A 21,081-nucleotide genomic window follows, 5' to 3' on the forward strand; every position below is an offset into this window, starting at 1 on the left:
TTCATTTATTCATTCATTCATTCATCCATCCATCCATTCGTTCGTTCGTTCATTCATTCATTCATTCATTCATTCATTCATTCATTCATTCATTCATTCATTCATTCATTCATTCATTCATTCATTCATTCATTCATTCATTCATTCATTCATTCATTCATTCATTCATTCATTCATTCATTCATTCATTCATTCATTCATTCATTCATTCATTCATTCATTCATTCATTCATTCATTCATTCATTCATTCATTCATTCAAACAATGGAGAAGACTATGCAGAGTGAATATAATCATTTCACTAACATCAACTCTTCCCCTGTACCAACATAATCTTGTCTCTGCCTCCATAGGTGCTTGAGAACATCATGGTGAGACAGGGGTGGGTGGAGTCCCCCCAGCCCCTCACCAGGCACCTCATTCTCACACTCATCATTGTTGGTCTCACTCTCGGCGTCTCCATGAGCACATCCTGCCTGGGACTTGTTCTCTCCGTCAATGTGAGTATTGACACACGGCTATACATATGGGTGTGGCATACCCACTCCCCTAGCTCTCCCACCCATACCTCAAATCCATAGGGGCCAAATATGGCTGGTCATGGCAGGTTGTCCCTGTGTTTTCTTTTTTAACCCTTGCATTACCAGAGGCAACTTACTTGTGTGCAATGTTGACAGCATTCTGAGATGTGGTCCTGGAGAGGGTTATTCTGTAATTGTCCAAAGAGGTTCTGCAGCAAGTCTTGAGCGATACGCCAACTCATATTCAAAATAGAACCTATTTCTGAATACATATGGTACCTGTATCTGTCCCTGTCTGTGTCTATCTCTCTCTCTCTCCCTCTCTCTCTCTCTCTCTCTCTCTCTCTATCTATCTGTCTATCTATCTAAGTATGTATCTATCCATCTTTTCCTATCTGTGTATCTGTTAGAATATCTATCTATTCTTTAGACAAAAATGTACTGAATTACATTAGCAAAATCCTAGGGGAGAATTTGTGTTTATATATGTGTAAATGTTACATGTTTGTTGTATGTCTTACACTTTTACATACACATCACCATATGTCTTCCTTCTCTGACTAGGGTGTGGTCTGTGCCGTGCCCCTCATCATCATGCCTACCACCTGTTACCTGCGCCTGGCAGACGGCTCCATCTACGGCCGGGAGAAGCTACCCTCCCTCCTCATCACCCTCTTGGGCATCATCGTCATCATCTCCGGCGTCGTGACCATGATCGTCGACCCCGACTTCACCAAGTGCACGCAGAGCGAGGGCTTCGCATACTGCCAACCCGCGCCGGCCCCGGTCGTCAATCAAACGACGACCCAGTCCATGCTGACGCAGGCTCTCCTAACAGGGCACTTATAATTATACCACTTCCGGGTATATATATCTATTTATACAATCAATTCATGTTGTTATTATATAATTCTCATCAGTTTCTGTCTCCAGTGTGCTTTGTATGAGATAGATGTCCTCATATGGAGAAAGTGTTATGCAAGTTGTAGACTTCCTATAGATTATAGGTAAAACCCATTGTCCAACGATGATTGTGCTCTGAAACAGTTCGTAAATACATTAATTGTCGATTTCAATGAATTTGATGAACGAATGTCGTAGTTAATAATTCAAGCATTTATCCCCTCCGAGGGAAGTGGTGTTTTTGATAATCATCGAAGTTTTCACACGTAGATGTGATTTGATGTGCATATTTGGATGAGCAGGAAATTGTTTTTTTGTATGCATGTGATTTGGTGTGTTTATTGTTTCTTGTGTCCCCTTGCATTTAGCATGTTTACATCAACCAAAATATTCATTACCAGCATGACTGTCCTAATCTTTAGGCAGAGTGCTAAAGTTATGAGTGTGAACCTGGCTAGCTGTTGTGAATGTCTTTCAAGATTGTAGCTGCAGCCGTCGGCTGTGAGTGATCTCTGTGTTTGATTTACCAGTAGAGCAGTATACACCAGTTAGTTTTATAGAATGGCATTTGAGAATTTTGTATTCAAAGTTGTGCATGTGTTTTTGTGAAACTTGGCCATAAAACCCTGTATGCACTTTCCTTTTGAGGTAGATTATCTCGAACATGATGACTTTATGCTTGCAGTCACGACCAGCACTATTGAAGTAGCATTACTCTCAATATTCAGCATGTAGCCAGGGTATGAATTACATGCTTTTTGGGGTGTTTGTTTGTTTGTTTGTTTGTTTTTTGCCAAGGAACATGATGAATGATAAATTGATGCTTTTAAAAGTCATGATGTTTCTCAGTTATCATGTGAAAAAGCTGAAGTATCGTATAGATCAAAAGTCCACGTAAAGCATGGACATTAATTATCCAAATCCAAATCCATCCAATTCACATGTCAGTTTGTTGGTGACAAAATCAAGTGCATGTGAGATTGTAACTGGTATGTCTCTTATATGTTTGTGTTCACTAGATGTGGTGGTCCTAGTTTTTATTCTTGTCTTCTTTTCTTTCTTTTTTTGTAGCCCCATGTCCTGATTATTTTATTTCATTTATATTTTGATAGGATGATATCAGTACAGATTTTACAGTTTGAAATCATGGCATGCCATCAGGAGAAAAGCAATCAGAAATTCATTCAATCTATTGCATTGAGAGAGAATAATGCATGAAAAAAAAGCTCTCCTGTTTGATTAATCCTCATAAATCCATTGCCTGTATCAGAGTATTCTACAAATACATGTTTCCTCTCTCTGCCATGCTATAGAGAACAAGTCAAGAAAGCATCATATTTCAATCATTCCACATCAATCTACACAATATTGCAGATTTTTTTTCTTCATGTGTGATTGTAAGTAATGACCAATTTACCTCATTCATTTATCATTGTCTGAAATAAATGTTATACAGTATATGAAAGGTTCACTCTATCACTTCAAGAAATACTACAAGAAGTTTAGTACTTCTAAACAGTATTGTGTTAACTGTCTTACAAGCCCCTATCACTTTTAAGATAATACATACTGCAATTGTAACTTATAGTATCTGCAATTGCCATGGTGCCAGCTAGCATTCTTAATTGCTGCTTCTCTGCTGTTGTTGTTTTTTGTTTTTGTTTGTTTGTTTTTTTTTTTTTCAGTAGTAATGATTTTGAAATGACTTGACAGTATCAGAGGAGAGGATTTTGCTAGTGAGTGCAGAAACTTTTTAAGTACACATTGTGCAAGAGAGCTGGAATTTTATTTCCACAACTTTTCTTTTGTGTCTTTCAATTTGACTTTTTTTTCCCAATTCAATTCACTTTATTGGTAATCATATAAATAGAAGTATATCCAGTGTAAAATGTGCCGGGGAGTTCACAAAGAAAACCAAAGGTAAAGGCTTGAGACAAATGTGATTCCCTTGAGAATGAAAGAGTGCTGCTTTCAGTTGAAAGTTCTGTGCTGTCTTATTAAACATCAATGGTAATTTGCAAAATTTCTGTCATTTTCATAGAGATGTGACAATCCGAAATGGATTTATATCTGAATGTGTGAATTCATAGAGAAGTTTTAAAGGGACACAGAGCATGTGTAGAATACAGTACTGCACATATGTTAAAGGCACATGTACTTATGTAGACAAAAGACAATGCAGGTTTTGGCCTTCATCTGCAGTGTTATTCAATGTACTTGTTTGATTTTTGTAGTCATGCGTGCAATACAAGAATGACTATTGTGTTTGCCTCAGATGTAAGATCTTAACACATTGTTAATGATGTGCATTCTCGAACATCCCCTGTGATAATTGAAGCGTATATCCACACTGGTGTATATAGTATGCTGAGAATGAGTGCTATGGAGTTTGGTATATTCATTGATTCTGATGTACTTAACCATTGTCAATGTGACAAGAGTTGTCAGGTTTGTGATGTGCTATATGAGGCAACAGTAAAAATTAGGGTTCATTGATTTCACCGACAAAAAGGTTCCCAGCTATGATACAGGAGGTTCTAGGTCCAAATCTTCTGAAGTATTTTGCTTCATCAGTCAATCAAGCAGTACTAGCACAGATGTCCATCTTACTGACCCCATGGGCTTGGCATTAGAGCAATAGGAGACTGATACAATGGCAGGGCCCTGGAGGAGACCGGAGCTAATTAACATAGATGAGGCTACCTAGCTGGTTTCATCCCGATACCACTGTGGTGTTACACAAGTGTCATTGACAATCATGGAAATGAAAAATCATGAGGTTATATCAAGCTTACCTGGGTTGATTCCGATACCACTATAGCATCATACAGGTGTGTGTCATTAATAATCATGGAACCTTTGATCAGAGAAATCATTTGGTTATAAAAATCAAGTTTAAATTTATATACTGTATAATATCCAGCTAGAAGTAGCAATAATTATAGCAGTGCATACACTTGTAGTAGGATCATAAGAGTTATGTTTATCAGGATTGTTTTTTTTTGTTTTTTGTTTTTTGTTTTTTAGAGTGACATAAAAGGCTGAATGAAAGAAGTTAAGAACAATCTGTTTTGATCAGGCTTTGGAGGCGTTCATTGGACTGAAGCCTGATACGTTGTACTGTCATGTGTCCAGATAGAAATAGTAAAGAACCTGGCAAAAAGTGTTACCCCTTAGTATATTAATTTTTAGTGTGTGCCAAATAGTTTCATGGATATACAATGTAATTCTATATGTATTTTTTCATTTGCTGTTTTAATTTAATGCATAAATATATTAATGTTTCCTAATCTGATCCAATCATGAAAACACTAATTCATTGTTCACAAAATAAAGCTTGAAAAATATGGGCTGAATTTCTGGGTAGCAAAAGTTGCTATACCTGACAAATGAAAATATTATCATGTGCTCGTGGTTAGCTCATTACGGGAAGTAACAGAAATATCTAATGACCATCCCTATAAAGGGAATATATATATATATATATATATATATATATGTGACCCGCTACAACAAAAAGGTCCTAAAGTCGCGCACGGTCGAAGCCGTGAAAATCGAGTTTGAAGTCAGAGCATTGAAATTGGTCAAAACTTACGATTATCTGATTTTGATATATTATTGGAGTCTAACATGTTTTCTATCATCTGTCAAAATTTTGAAGCAAAATGATCAAAGGAAAGACCAAAAATAGCGTTTTTCTGAGCCATGTTTTTTGGCGTTTCAACGAAGCAGAAACTGGTTCGAAAATTTGGATTGAGCGCCACAGATAGGTTCCGCCCCTAACAACGACCACAGTGATCTCATTGGTCAGTTTGCTGCTTGCTGCTAACCGAAGCGTGAAGCTCGCACACTGCCCAGTCGACTGGTGCGTGCGGGCGGGGTGCGCTATGCTCAGCCGCTTCTCACATCCTGGTCACTGATTGGTTGGTGAGGAGACCGCCGACGCTGATGTGCTTGAATGAGCTCTTCGGGGGTTGCTAGGGCTTACCTTCTATTGTCCAGAGGTGAAAACTGACTTGCGTGTCCCTTGATCGCGATTGCGTCGAAAGGAAGACTTTTAGGGCACTTTTCTCGAAACAGTGATTTTCAAGACGTCTCGACATGCTCTCTTTTAAACATCGATATCTCCGCAGCCGATTATTTTTTATAAAATGTGTTATATATCAATTTAAAGCAGAAAGATTAGGGGATTATATCATGCAATTTTCAAATAATCGACCTCCCCCGACTTTAGGATCATTTTGTTGTAGCGGGTCACATATATATATAAATGCTGGAATTCAATTCATCCTATGCCATGCTGTACATGTTGGTGTTAAGTATAAGAGGTGGTCTGTTTAGAATGATGACCCCAGTCATATCTGGTTAAAACAATTACCTTTTTAAAAAAATGCTAATTGCACTGCGCCCCTCTGACATATTCAGTACCCAAATACTTCACAGTTTTGTGGTGGTTTTTTTTTTCTTGATTGATGTAATAGTTTGCACACTGCTTATTTTGTTCTATGCTGGGTTCTCTTAAGTGCAGTACTGTATAGATTGACACTGTGTATATAAAACTGAAACTGAATAGAAAAGTACCATGGTACACTGTATTTTTCCCCAGTGCTAATTTGGGACTTAAATGTGGAAGAAGTTATGCACAGAAAGTGGATTTGTCTACGTGTGCATTGAATTTAATTTGCTGGAAGATGTATAGATTGACACTGTGTATATAAAACTGAAACTGAATAGAAAAGTACCATGGTACACTGTATTTTTCCCCAGTGCTAACTTGGGACTTTCATGTGGAAGAAGTTATGCACAGAAAGTGGCTCTGTATACGTGTGCATTGAATTGAATTTGCTGGAAGATGGCAAGTTTAATACCATCGTACCATAGTTAATATTTTGTGTCTTTCGTTGGGCAAACTGTGATAGCAGTGCAAAGGGATAAAAAATACACTCACTCTATTGGGACATTTATCAATATATATAGAAAATGTTTTACTGTGACTGACAATTTGCTGGTAGCACTGCAGATGTGTGGATGCTTCAAATGTCATGTAAGTGTTGGAATTTCATATGTTTATTCAGAAGTGCAATGGCTGTGTCCTTTATTCATTTTTTTTTTTATGAAGCTTTTTCTGTCAGTGCTTCTAACACTTCATGTGCAAAATTGGTTGATGCTTCAATGGACCGCATGGCAAAAGTGATGAATAGCCCATTTGCTCACCTACTGTGCGTGTATACTGAATTGTTATTGAATTGTATTCATTTCCACATCATGGAATAGAACACCTTGTTCAGCAGAACTGGTTTCCATAAGGGTCTACATACATAAATAACAGTAAGATCCTGAGAATGTGTAGATTTAAAATACAAATAATCATGTACACGTGTATACAACAGTGTATGCATTATACAGTACTTGAAAAATTGTATGGACTCAAAATCAATAGATTCTTCTAAATCAAACAAAGCAATGGCAATTGAATGGAGTAGCATTAAACTAATGGTAAATCTAATTATACAATATAAGTTTTCAAATTAACATAGATAGAATAGGCCTAAATCCTTTAAAAAAAAAATCAAACTTGTTTTGATTAAATTATCTCAACCTAAAAATAAACTCAGAAAAGAACAGACTTGTGTAGGACAGGGTTCATAGCAAAATGCTTGAATACCTATTGTTGACAGATAAATTCAGGGCACATTAGTCTTGGATGATGCATCAGAGAGCACATACTGTGGGCAAGGATGTATTGTGGAGAAGAAAGAGAAGTATACCGGTAGGTGCAAAGTTTGAGAACTTTGTATCACCTATGTGTCCTCTTCGCAGAACACCGACAAACATGCTTAATTGCACACACCAAACAATCATACCACTGGTGCACGGCATGTCAGCTACTAAAACCAACTTATGCGTGACTTCACCTTTGTTCAATCCATTTCATATATTTTTATGACTGCCAATATAGAATCATGTAGGAATGTGTTATTTTTTTCTTCTCTCTTCCATTTTGAACATTTCTTTGACTGCCGGTACCTACACAACTGTGAAGAAGTGTGTTTTTTGTTCCCACATCTCGGCCATATTTTCCTGTCTGGTAATTTTACCTCTGCCCACACAAAGTGTGTATTGATGAAAGGAAATATAAGAGTCACTGCTTGGTCTGGCGGTCAGTTGGTCGGTCTGGTGGTCAGTTGGTCGGTCTGGTGGTCAGTTGGTCGGTCTGTCAGTCTATCACTTTGTTGCAAAATGTTGTCTTTCAAAGCACATGTACTATCAAATTTTTGAGCTACCTTGTATTGGCTTGAAATTTGGCACACATGCCATGCTCACAATCATACAAGTATGTAGATGTTAATGACACATTTTTCATCAATGTCAGACAATCTGTTGCCATGGTAAAGCTTTTTATGAATAAAACCATTTAAAGATAGCAATTGTAGTTCAGTCTTGAGGATTGAATATCTTCAGCTTTGGCGGTTTTGCTATGAAATTTGGCACTTGTGACTTGCTGTAAGGTTAAAGAGTACAAGACATATTGTTCATCAAAGTTGGATACTAATTTTTTAGTGGGAATATGTGTATGATATAAGAACTTGATTATTACTTTCCATAGCGAGCACTATGTGGTACAGACATTTAATACCTGGTAATGACATTCAATGATATTTCTTGTTGAGTATGACAAATGTCAAAATTTCATAACAGAGTGAACATTTAAGCATGTACAGGCTTTGTCATCATGTTACCATATTGCAGACAAAATCAAAAAATAAATTAAAACTAGAAAAGCACTCTGAGAGCGCAGACCTCCGCCAAGCATGCAAATCATTTTCACCACTGACGTTGTTCTTCCGTATAGATATCTGTGATTTCCACCCATATGTACTTATAGCCTTGTGTGCTGAAAGTTGCCAGATTTCCCAATATAGAAGCCTTTGTTACGTCATAAACACTCAGCTGCATGGCGCGCCTCACCCCAGCAGAAACTAAAGTACGCACTTTAGTGCGCGCAGGCAAACCTCAAATGCGCGCAGGCAAATCTCAAATACTCGCAGCCTGAACTCCCAAGTTCATTGACCCTACCTGCCAAAATGTGAAAAATCCTTCATAAATTCCCCAAAAATTCTCGGATCACTACCAAAAGTTAATCGTTTGGTACTTGTGTCATTCTCAACCTTTCCTGCAAGTTTCATCCCAATCCGTTCACTACTTTTTGAGTTATTTTGCACACGGACAAACTAACAAACCAACGGTAACGAAAACATAACCTCCTCCCTTGGCAGAGGTAACAAAATGAAAATTAAGCAAGAACAAGCTTTGGTTGAAAAAAATAAATAAGTAAAAAAATAGAGATATTGCACATATCACAGCATGCTAACTGAACATAGTTTCTTAATCAAAAACCATATTTTTTTTTTTAAAAATACAAAGACTGAAAAAACAACTTTAATCAACGAAGAAAATATGATGAAAATACATGAGTTGGCAGCTCTAGATGAGATGGACGTGTCCATTACACTGTGTTTACCTTCTTTAGACCACCATAGTATCTCAAATGTCTTTGTAATCATTACATGTGGAGTACCCTTGGCTCAAAGTGTGGTAGGGTTCCTCCAAAATCAATTGCACCCGGTTTGGGACAGCTATATGTACGTATGTTTGTGTGAGTGTGTTAGCAATATGAGATGTGACAAAAGATCAGCTTGCATACAAATCCATTGTTGAAAAAAAAAACCAGCCGATTTTGTAATGCTTTTATGCAATTCTTTTTTTTTTTCTTTTCAGTGTAGTGTTTTAAGTTTTTATGAGCTGTTGTGATTAACAATCAATGTTTACCCTGCAGCATTCTTCCATTAAATCTGTCTTGTCAGTCCATACATATGTTCTACTGTGTATCCTCTTCATGCATTAGAATCTCCTTTGTTGTAAATTTTTGAATTGTGAAAAGACAACCCTAAATATATTATACAAATAGATATATCTACATTGAAATAGTGTTTTCTGTGCTTCATTTACTTGTTCTTATTCTTTTTTTTTTTTTGGGGGGGGGGGGGAATGACAGCAAAGTTGTGTGGAGACATTGCTGTGGTTTGTTGCTGTACTGGTTTTCTATGTGATGGCATTTACTATTCATTTTTATGCCTCCGCCACGAAGTGGTGCCGGAGGCATTATGTTTTCGGGTTGTCCGTCCGTCCGTCCGTCCGTCCGTCCGTCCGTCCGTCCGTCCGTCCTTCCGTCCGTCCATCCGTCCTTCCGTCCTTCCGTCCGTCCGTAATGAATTTTGTGGACAGGGTATTAACTACCAAAACCTTTTGAGGTATCCTAATGAAACTTGGCATGTATGTGTATTAGGAGGTAAAGTTGTGCCTATCAACTTTTGGGTGCACATGCTGAAGGTCAAAGGTCAAAAGGTCAAGGTCAAATGCTTAAAATTTCACTTTTTCCCCCATATCTATGCAATGCCTGAAGATATTTTCTTGAAACTTAGTGTATACATGTATTACCCAATTCAGATTCTCTGGTGAAAGTTTGGGGTCATGAGGTCAAAAGGTCAAAGGTCAAAAGGTGAAGTAAAATGTTAAAATTGCACTTTTTTCTCTGTATCTTGGAAATTGTTCAAGGTATCTTTATGGAACAAAGTATATATGCATGTACTGACTGGCAGTGGTTATCTAGGGAATTTGGGGTTCATGTGGTCAAAGGTCAGGGGTCAAAGGTCAAGGGCAATACTTCAAAATTTTACTATTTTCCTTATATTTAGGCAATGCCAGCAGGATTATTTTTTTAAAAACTTGATGTATGCATGTATAACCCACTAGAGATTCTCCAGGATTTTCTTTTTTTTTTTTGCCAAGGAGGTCAAAGGTCAAAAGGTCAAAGATCAAGTGAAAGTGCTGAACTTACTTCTTTCTCCATATCTCGGAAGTGGCTCAAGTTATCTTTAAACTTAGTACATATTTATGTATGTTCTGCCTGACATTGATTCTCTTATGAATCAAAGGCCAGATGAAAATGATAACAATTTACTGTTCAGTACAGAAATTGCACTTTTTCTCCTTACAATTTATACCTTGACAATTACTCAAGTGCGTAAACTTATGAAAGGGTCAAAGTCGAAGTTAAAGTTCTTAAATCCCCAAATACATGCTCTCCTATTCATCCAATTAAATTTAGGTCAAGGAAGGTGAACATTCGATACATTTGTGACAAACATGTCATTTTAATATTTTGCCAGTTTTGTGAAAATGTAATCACACATTGTCCACATGTACTATAGACCTATTAGGAGAATCATGCATTATGGCGGAGGCATACCAGTCGCCATAGCGACATTTCTAGTTAGCTATTATAAAGTAGATTAAAGGGATGGGTATAGTTTTGGTTGAGATGGGGCTACAGGTTCAGGTTTAAAACTTTTTTTTTTGTGAGATAACAGGCAAACTGCTTATGAAATATAAAAGTGCATATAATTCTAAGAGGAATTCAAAGTTTATGTGATGAAAACTGATTTTGAAATGGCCGTGATATCCAAAAACAGTAAAACATAGCAATCTTAATAAAAGGTGGGTCCCACCTTTTCTTAGGATCACTTCGTTTTGGATATCTCGGCCATTTAAAAACCAATTTTCATCAAATAAACTTAGAATTCCTCGTAGATTTATATGCTGTTCCATATTTGATAAGAAGTTCTCATTATCTAAAAAATTATTATCAATAGAAGTTTGAAACTTGAAGTCCCATCTCAACCGAAACTGTACCATCCCTTCAAAAAAGGTCGTTGAGCCCTTTGCTACAGTTGACGTAACAAACCCAACAATGATTGCAAAATACTCGCGTACATGGACAACACAAATATGGACAACTGAACCAAGACTAGCAGTTTTAAAAAATATTTTATTAACATCTCAAAAAAAAAAGAAGAGAAAAGGATTTCTAAAGTGAAATTCACATTTTCAAAAATTACATGTCAAGAATAGCATTACCTATAATCGATATTGAACAGATCATCATGCAAGTATAATACTACACAAATTGATTTCATTTCTCTCACATCATTCCCCGGGAAGTCCCTGAATGAAAACTTGTGAGGCAACAAGTAGCTATGAGAAATATGTTCATTATCACTGTATAAAGCACAAGGAATGTAATATATGTACACATATCTGGTCCTGTTCCAATTTCAAGCACAGTACAAAACAGTATGAAAAAGATGACAGAGACACGACATTCAAATTCACATTAGAAGGTGACTAGTATGGGTCATTTCATCGTTGTTCTTGATAGTGGGGGAATTAGAGGTGGAGTTGGGGGGGGGGCTGGAGTATACTATAATCTCTTTTTTACACAAAAAATGGTTTGCATGTAGGAAATGCACCGTCGACAAACACAAGCTCTCTGCAGCATGATTGTGCAAGTCCATTCATTGTCATTTAAAAAATGAGAATATAGTGTATAGTTACGAATCTCTTGCAACCATGGTCCACCCCTGGGTCAAAGGTACGCTGCTTTATATTTTCACAATACCTGGCAGGACAACAGTTCCCCACACAAAGAATTGGACTTCTGTCACTAAATATGCTCTCATTCACTTGCTACCATCCACAATGAGTTTACAAATTGAAATGCACTCTTGCTCAAAACATAAGATTGCCTTAGCTCCATTACATCAGCTGAAATTTGCAAGCTGCACCTTTGATCACTTCAGAAGAAAAGTGACTTAGCTTCCCACAGTCCAAAAATTTTCGTACAAAACCTAAAGTTGCCCATTCCTTTCATTCATTTGGCACATTTCTTGTAATTATACAATGTACCTGGTCATATGTCAAATACACATCGTTGTCTGCCTAGAAACATGGTGGGCACTTTGACTGAGCTTTCGGTGACAAAGTCGGGACATTTCATTCTCTGTTTGCATTATTTTTCGATCTTTTACAGTTTCTTATTAAACCAGAAATGCCCTCTCCCTTTGCCCCTATACCTGAAACTGGAAAAAAAAAAGTACTAGTACTCAGTGTTCCAGCGTTGAATATAATAAAAGTACAAAAGTATACAAATATTGAATGCAATGATGCAAATCAATTAAGCACAAATTGATGTACATAGTCACATAGCTCATGCAAAAATCCTGTAACTGATTGTAAGTGAAACAGTGAGCAAAGAAAATGGGATTCCATCGGGATTCGAACTCGAGACCTCCGGATTGCTAGACCGGTGCTCTACCGACTCAGCTATAGAAAGCCCTAGTGCAGTGTTCGTCCCAGAAACCCTTAATTCTCAATGCTCGGGTGGTCAGAAGCTATAGCAGTGTGTTTGTGTGTGACACACACGCACACACTTGAACCTGGCATAAACCCGAAGGATAATTCAACTTGGGGATAAATGCGAGGGATCACCGAAGTGATGCAGCTTTTTGAGTTTGTAACAAATAAAGACAGAATAAACTGACCAGAAAGAATATAAATTATTAGTGTAAAAGTGAGCAAAGAAAATGGGATTCCATCGGGATTCGAACCCGAGACCTCCAGATTGCCAGACCGGTGCTCTACCGACTGAGCTATAGAAAGCCCTAGTGCAGTGTTCGTCCCAGAAACCCTTAATTCTCAATGCTCGGGTGGTCAGAAGCTATAGCAGTGTGTTTGTGTGTGACACACACGCACACACTTGAACCTGGCATAAACCCGAAGGATAATTCAACTTGGGGATAAATGCGAGGGATCACCGAAGTGATGCAGCTTTTTGAGTTTGTAACAAATAAAGACAGAATAAACTGACCAGAAAGAATATAAATTATTAGTGTAAAAGTGAGCAAAGAAAATGGGATTCCATCGGGATTCGAACCCGACTCGGAAAAGGAATGCTTCACTCCCATGATCTTTACATAATTTGGGGTACACAAAATTGCAACTCTAGCAGCAAATACATACTTAGATCCATAATATCAAACGTGCACACTAAAACATTAATTACTCAATAACATTAAATTGCAAGGTAACCAGAAGATTCATACTTCACAGACTCAGTTCTGATTAACAATTTTGTGGTAATGATGACAAATAATTCAGAATAACAAATTTCACTGACAACTGGTACAGAAGATTACCATTGCATAATAAATATCTAAACCTCTAATCAGTACAGACAATATTAGATACTGGATACACGTGACAAAAAGCCATGAAGGACCAGTAAATCAGTTTGGTTGCATCTTATATTTCTCAGACATGGTCTCTGGTGAAAATTTCATACATAAGCTCTCTTACAAGGAGATATTTCTTCATACTGAACACAAGCCATGTTCTAATCACATCTGACTTTGGGTGGGAAAAAAAAAATGGCTGAAAACATGAGATGTGGTTTGCCACGAATGCCACAACAGTAAACACAGGATGTCGAGGTAGGGTGCAGATATTATGTACTGTTTGTACAGGACTGCAAAAATGATGTTCACTCAGTAAAAACACAATTGAAGATAGCAATATGATATTTCAATTCCGAGATTGATAGAATAGCTTTTGATGAAGAGAGAGATGTGATTCAGCTTTATCCCTGTCAAAGCTAATTTTCAAAATTGAAGAATTTGTTTGATTGTTTGTTTGTTTATTTTTAATGAGGACTCGTGCTCCACACACAACCAACGTCACTCAAGTCGGTCTTGATGTAACACCTGCTCAACATTCACATGTTTATATTACCAAGAATACATCTACAAGAAGTCAAAAGAAACATGCTAAGTCAGGTATATCATACCAACGATGGCTGCCCATGTACTGAGGTAATTTGTCTCTAAGAAAGAAAGGTTATGATTAAAAAGATCAGCCAGAAAGATTTCAAAGTGCCACAAAGGGGAATGTAGTGTGAAGTGACAGCACTTGCGCCTCTGTCAAATACTTTGCTCAATTACGCACTAACTGCATTTCACACTTTCAGCATCATTTGAACAGTTACCCAGTTCCAGAAAGATTACAGAAATCTTTACAGGGAATGTCAACATACATTTTGAGTGCATAGCAATTCACAAAGTGAAACTGGTTGAAATGCCTGCACATGATGCAGACCCACATGTACACACCCATGACTTTGAATACCCCAATTTCTTCCAAGTCTCATTTAAAGCACAAACAGATACAGCACATGAATGAACAGGAGATACACAGTTGCTGCTGTTAAAGGACAAATTCACCTTCAGAGACATGTGGGTTGAGTGAATGCAGCAATAGTAGAACACATCAGTGAGAGTGAGGAAAATCGGACAATCCGTTCAAAAATTATGAATTTTTAAAGTTTTTGCTCAGTCACGGCTGGATGAAAAGACTAGGTAAGCTTGTGATGTCACATGAGTACAACGATATAAAGAAAGAATAAAGAAAATTCAACATATTTCCATTTTTCTCGCATAACATAAGAACTCTCGACTTCTCTCTTTCAGAAGGGAGGGGGAATAATATTACCCTTAACATACGTCAGTAGCAAGTCGAAGAAATGTGCACTTGATTCAAAAAGTAAAGTTTTGTGAAATTCTCTTTTTATTTTCCTTGTATAGTTGTACGCATGTAACATCATACACTGTAATAGTCTTTTCGTCCAGCAGTGACTGCGCAGATACTTAAAATATTCATAACTTTTGAACAGATTGTCCGATTTTCCTCAAACTTTCACTGTTGTGTTCTACTGATATTGCTGCATTCGCTCAATCCTAATGTATATGAAGGTGGACTTGTCCTTTAAAGACACTTATGAGGTCGTGTTCAAATATCAATACTGATCTTGATTGGGATCTGCCAATCATAAAACGCTCCACACACATTCACATACATCCATTAGTATCAGCACCTAAACCCTCTGTAGCTCTATGTCTCTATATATTGTCATTGTGTGCATATCTGTTCACATACGTAGTGAGGCTAACAATAAAATTCTCTTTTCCTGTGCACAGACCTAACACCATGATCTTCCTCATCACAAACAAGAAAAGATCCCAGTTCAAGGAAAAAGAAAATGAGTAAACATCGAAATGTGGCGATCCACTTTCTCAGTGGGAAGTTCTGCTATCATGCAGAGCAATACCCACATTGATGCCTTCATAACAAGTGTCTCCTCTAAAACATCATTCTTGGTCACCCCTGAGCTTGTCAATGGCTTGCTTGACATAGCAACCCTCAGTCCATGCCAGAACAGAATCCATCATTTGGTACAAAACACCCCTGGACATTGGGCTGGATGGATCGCAAATTTGAATACTTGATTAATTCGTCCATCTGATGTCCTCCAAACTCTCTTGACCCATGACCCCACTACGCGTCCTTGTCCATGCTAGGGGAGTGGCACTTTGTTTTCAGGGCTCCCACGATGCCGTCCATCAGTTTGTTGACGTGGGCGTGGGCCTGGAAGAGCTCGAGCGCCGGAAGCGAGTCCAGCGCCCCCTCGTGGAACTCCGTCACGAGCTCACCAAGCCTCCCGACGAGATTGCCGCGGCCGACCTGCTGAGGGCTCCTCGGCGGTGAGAGGTTGCCGAGAGCTGACGCTTTCGATGGGGATCCATCGCCGGGCTCTCCTGTAGATAGAGACACAGAGAGGGGGATCTCTTCAGTTCAGTGTACTATAAAATCAAAACAACAGCTAGGGGTGAATTGATTGATTATTTTCTTGTCCCCAATGGAAATTATTTGTACATTGGATATTACAACAAAATAAGCATCACATACATTTCAAGTATACCAAACACATATCACAGGGTGCAACTGCAACTGAAAACAAATTGACAAACAACATCACATACACCATAACAATGTGATACATTAGCCTGATACTTACAACTAAAAACAAAATCTCTAAACATACATGTACAATTTTTATACAGTTATTCAACTTACAAATACATTACCTTCTGTCTCTACAATAGAAAGTCACGGATGAGAAAGGGTTATACAGGAAAATACAAATGAAAATTTCACAGACCCTAGTATTGCTCTGCAAGTAACACCTATAAAGAAAAAGAGCTAATTTGCTTCGGTGTCCATACCTGTTTGTGATTCTGAAGACTGGTCCCCTGAGTTAGCCGAGTTCTCTCTTTGGTCTGGAAACTGGGAGAGGGTAAAATGAAGACAATTGATAAGTTACAGAATGAAGAAGCATACTGCCTTGATAAAGAATAAATCAAGACCAGTTTAATTGAAATGCTCTATCACATACACTTGTATCTCTTCCAGAAGGATGTGGCTATTCAAAATGATGTGCTATCTGTTGCAATTGCTGTTTAAAGGTGCATCAAAGTCTGTTTGGTTAACCCTTTATATCAAAATATGGCCAGGTACGTAGCTTAACTTGCTAGGCTTTTTCATCAACAATTGATACAGAACAAAACAAATAAATGAATAAAATGAATAAGCACACAAAATAATCCCCTCCCCTTACCTTCAAGCACAAAAGGTGGTACCAAAAGGACATATTGGTCCTCTAGATTCACACTGGCACTGGAAGTGAAAGTGGAAGATATTATTATGCTGACTGTGGTGTTGAGCCTCAAAAGAGAAACATTCTCAGTTTCTCTTTCACAAACACTGCTTATTAGGGGGTTACAACCAAACAAACTTGCTTTCATGTAGGTCCCATCATACTTCTCTTTGTACAACCCCATTTTGATTTTGACCGATTGGCATTTTAATTACTGTGTTATTAAATGGATGAACTGCCTGGCTCACAAACCTTTTCATCTTGGAAAGCAGACAGCACCTTCTTCAAGTGGGCAATCTTGGGTGACTTGATTGGCAGTGATTGCACCTGTTGGAAGACGTTCAGATGCTTGAATCAGAATGCCTCTAATTGCAGACTAGCATTGGTTTTATTATTGAGAACAACACATCTATTTTGAGGTATCCCTACACATACGAAATATCACAATGTTGGTTTGCAAGCAAATTGCTTGAGATGCCAAATATGACATGCAAGATACAACAGATATTTATAGACAACTACAATGGAGAATATATTCTTTTCAATGTATGTAAGTACAATATCAAGTTTCATGTATACGACACTGGAAGGTATAAAAGAGAAACCTGCACATCAGAATCACTGCTTAAAGAAGCAAAGTGACCAGGGTCCTTAGTGAAAAAAAATCCATCATCACATAGAGCTTGTTAAAGATGAGATTTAGCCATCTTAATTTCTTCATGATAACATTCAAAGTTCACAAATTTCAAACTAAGCTCATCCACCACCACGAATAAAAGAAATTCACATACCCTAATCTACATTAAATTATTATGATTGTTCAGTATGTGGTGCTGATGCATCTATAAAATATGATGGTTATCTGCAAAAGTTTGTATCAAAAAGTCCTATAACCCTCACACAAAACAAGCATATTTAACATTTGATTTGTGTTTAGTTTTTGTTTTGTTTTGTTTGGTTTGGTTTGTTTTCGCTTCTTCCTACACAAAACAGCCTTTAGGCAACACACAATATTCTAAACCAATCAAGCAGCACAAATTGGGCACTAAGAAATGTTTAGACTACTGTTTGTGACACAAGGTTTCATACCTCCATAGCTGACAAGGAGCAGAGATCACCAATAGTCCGGATGTTTCTTGCACAAAACAGTTTGCCTAGGCCTCTATACCTATGTGGGAGAGAAGAAGAAATATGACTTATAGAATCAAACAATCATTACTATCATAGATGTGTTGTCATCCATGCATCTCTTTGAAGACATGTATGACACACATTTTTGACAAACTACTGTAAAAGTGGAAATTTTCGCGCATTTCGCGCAACCAGAAACTACCGCGAAAGTAAAAGCGCACGAATATTTTTGCTAGCCATATGTTCCTGTGCGTGATGTCTTGATTCCGCAGAATTAAAAACACGCGAAACTCTTCTTACCCGGCCAAGCGCGAAAAATTAGTTGCGCGAAAATATCCACTTTTTACAGTACTTTAACATGTCAAGACATAAAGCTGAAAAATGAAACAATACAAAACAAAGTAAAAAGGTGCTCCAACAAATCAATATGGTCAGGGCTGTCATAAAACAAGTTATGAGGCAGCTGATTACAGCCAGTTTTTCATAAACTCTCCTCTTGAGGATGCGGAGGAGAATCGGACACAATTCAGTGGCACCTTACCACATTGAGGACGTCAACTGCGGCAGGACAGAATCCACTGGCAACGAGCAGTCCACCAGGGCAGGGTACACTGGTCCCTGGCTCTCCTCCAGTGCCTCATTGCAACTGTCCACCTGTGAGGTGGGCGACCCCTGGGTCAGTGATCCCTGAGTTGGGGTCATCTGGCTCCCGCCAGAGTTGGGGCGTCGAACCAGGACATCCTTGTCCTTGCCTTGCTGGGCCTTAAAAGATGGAAGATGAAAACAAATGAAGACAGGTAAGCCACTAGGCTGGAATACCTTTGTGTGCAAAAGCATTCCTTAACCTATCAAGTTACCCCTTCCCTTAAACCCCCCCCCCTCCCCTCCCCCCAAAACAAAAAACCCCAAAAAACCCCCCAAAAAACAACACAACACTTTTATGTGATTTGTTTCTGTATCTTTACCAGAATGGAATTTCATTACATGGAGTAAAAAATCTTTTTTTAGTTTGAGCTCTCTGTTGTTCAAATAAAATTGCTTGATTGTAATGCAAAATTTTCCAGAAGTCTCTTAACCCGTTGAGGACGAGTCCTGAGTATACTGGGGCAGGTGTCTATGGGAAATGCGTGTTAGAGCAACATCAAACCGTCCTCAACGGGTTAATGGCTATATCAGGCATAGTTTTAAATCAGCACGAGCAATGGGCGCATCATGCTCACCATACTGAGAACCTTGCTGGCGTAGGACGATTTCGCGAGGGCGCTCTTGCCGTTCAGCTTGCTCTTCAGCCGCCGGCTAGAGAGGGGGCTCTTCCTCCGCAGCCGGCTGAGCGACTGGGACGAGGAGAAGGAAGAGGAGAGGGACGACTTGGGAGATTCCTCGCCGCCCTTAGACGGCGTCGTGATGAACTGTGGCGAAACAAAAAAACATTACAAATGGTTATTGTCTTTCCACTATCAACACAATCTGAACATTTATTTCAACATTAATGCAATCCAATAAAGCCCAGAACGGTGTACAGCAAGTAAACATGTGACATACGTAATGCCATATACCAAGTGCATGGAGATTTTACAGTATGACAAACTGACCTAAATTGAGCTGAACAACTCGTAGATAAAGCAATCGACAAAAACACATTGCCAAACCACAAATGCACTATAAGGTCATGAAAAATGCATGCTTTTGTCGAGTTGTAAGCACATGCGAAACCATTCACATGCTTGTATATGAACAAAGTCACAGTCACTCACACAGGTAGTGTCTATTAATTCCGATTTTCATGAAATAGTACTGAGTTAATGGATTTGAGTCTTTCTGACATTCAGAGAGCAACAAGTTTTGGCGCAAGAAGGAAAATGCCATTACCACGTTAACAAAAAATAATATTTTTCTTCTCTTACTTTGGAATTGTGGGTAACCACTCTTGATGAAGCCATGGTGACAAGTGGGGAAGGCGGGTGGCTGCCATGCCCGAAGATACGCCTGTCTGCGTCGACTTGCATGTCGGACTTAGCACTGGCATCGCTCATCGTCAGGACGCGGCTCGACGACCCGTCGTTCAGCGGCTCGGGCTCAATGAAGACCTTCTCGGCGAAGCTCACACGGCGATTCTGAACACATGGAAGCAGAAAGGAGAAGATTATCTTTGCCATGTAAGCACCTAAAGGCTGTCAACTTCTGAAATTTTGTACAGTATGCATGCCATATTCTCAGCTTATGACATCACCAAAAACGAATAAAGAATAACTTCATAATGATTTATACATTTCTGTGGCAGTATATGTCAGGTAGAACTGGTAGCTGTTTCAAATCTAAGAAGAAAATGCTACTCAGTATGCTGCCATGCTGATACAAGTTGAAGATAAATTTTAGCCTCAAAAGGAACACCAAATTCTGGAAGTGATTTCGTTGACAGGGTGTGGATCCTCAGGAAACTTTCTCAGTCTCCCATGACAACCACAAACCCCCAAACTCTAGGACGATGGGAGAGTCCCTCACCTTGCTTGACGGAGAGGGAGAGTTGCTTCCAGGACCATCCCGGTTCTTGAGGATCCCGCTGCTCGGCGAGGCAGTTGGGGAGTAGATGTGGGGTATGCTGCCCTCTGGAGAGTTCATGTGACACGCCCACGGGGGTCTCATGCTGGCCCCCTCGGGGGAGCCCTGAACTCGGGGGCTGAACTTGGTGGGGATGATGGGTGACACCTGGAAAGGTTGGGTCTCAGTCTCCGCCACCTTGGGTTTGTCGGGAGAGCCGGCACCGTCCATGTTCGGGGTGGTTAGACTGGGGAAGGAGAGGCGTGGTGAAAGGGAGACCGCTGGCTCCGCCTGCGGAGGAGATTCGTCCACCTGTTCCTGCATCTTCAGTGGGCTCTGACTGCTGTTCACTATGTCCTCTTCTGTTTCTAAACACGCAGGAAGAAAGCAGAATTTATGTTTGCCATTGTGATGATAATATAGGAGATGATATTATGACACATAAACAAGTTTCTCTCATGATTGATTGATACACTTCTTTTCACCTTTTAAGAAAGCAGACGAAAACCAAATTGATTTCATTTTATTTTATCTCAAAAACCT

The 21,081-nt window shown here is 38.9% G+C and overlaps 2 protein-coding genes across 2 annotated transcripts in view; one reads left to right on the plus strand and one right to left on the minus strand.

The window, feature by feature from the left end:
- Window positions 1-1,378, plus strand: part of LOC139708197 (putative sodium-coupled neutral amino acid transporter 11) — a 51,398-nt gene extending 50,020 nt beyond the window's left edge. The window contains exons 12-13 of the mRNA XM_071620171.1: window positions 354-500; window positions 1,086-1,378. Coding sequence (XP_071476272.1) covers window positions 354-500; window positions 1,086-1,370 — 432 coding nt within the window. The 3' untranslated portion in view covers window positions 1,371-1,378. The remainder of the gene's footprint in view (window positions 1-353; window positions 501-1,085) is intronic.
- A 14,021-nt stretch (window positions 1,379-15,399) lies between these two features.
- Window positions 15,400-21,081, minus strand: part of LOC139708218 (uncharacterized) — a 37,465-nt gene continuing 31,783 nt past the window's right edge. The window contains exons 26-33 of the mRNA XM_071620191.1: window positions 20,503-20,906; window positions 19,905-20,114; window positions 19,197-19,409; window positions 18,542-18,702; window positions 17,959-18,037; window positions 17,122-17,196; window positions 16,439-16,499; window positions 15,400-15,970 (exon numbers count right to left, since the gene is read on the minus strand). Coding sequence (XP_071476292.1) covers window positions 15,711-15,970; window positions 16,439-16,499; window positions 17,122-17,196; window positions 17,959-18,037; window positions 18,542-18,702; window positions 19,197-19,409; window positions 19,905-20,114; window positions 20,503-20,906 — 1,463 coding nt within the window. The 3' untranslated portion in view covers window positions 15,400-15,710. The remainder of the gene's footprint in view (window positions 15,971-16,438; window positions 16,500-17,121; window positions 17,197-17,958; window positions 18,038-18,541; window positions 18,703-19,196; window positions 19,410-19,904; window positions 20,115-20,502; window positions 20,907-21,081) is intronic.

The sequence above is a fragment of the Diadema antillarum genome, unplaced genomic scaffold, assembly GCF_040938485.1.
Source record: "Diadema antillarum isolate AM-2024a unplaced genomic scaffold, OU_Dant_1.0 seq00001319_RagTag, whole genome shotgun sequence".
NCBI classification, from domain to species: domain Eukaryota; kingdom Metazoa; phylum Echinodermata; class Echinoidea; order Diadematoida; family Diadematidae; genus Diadema; species Diadema antillarum.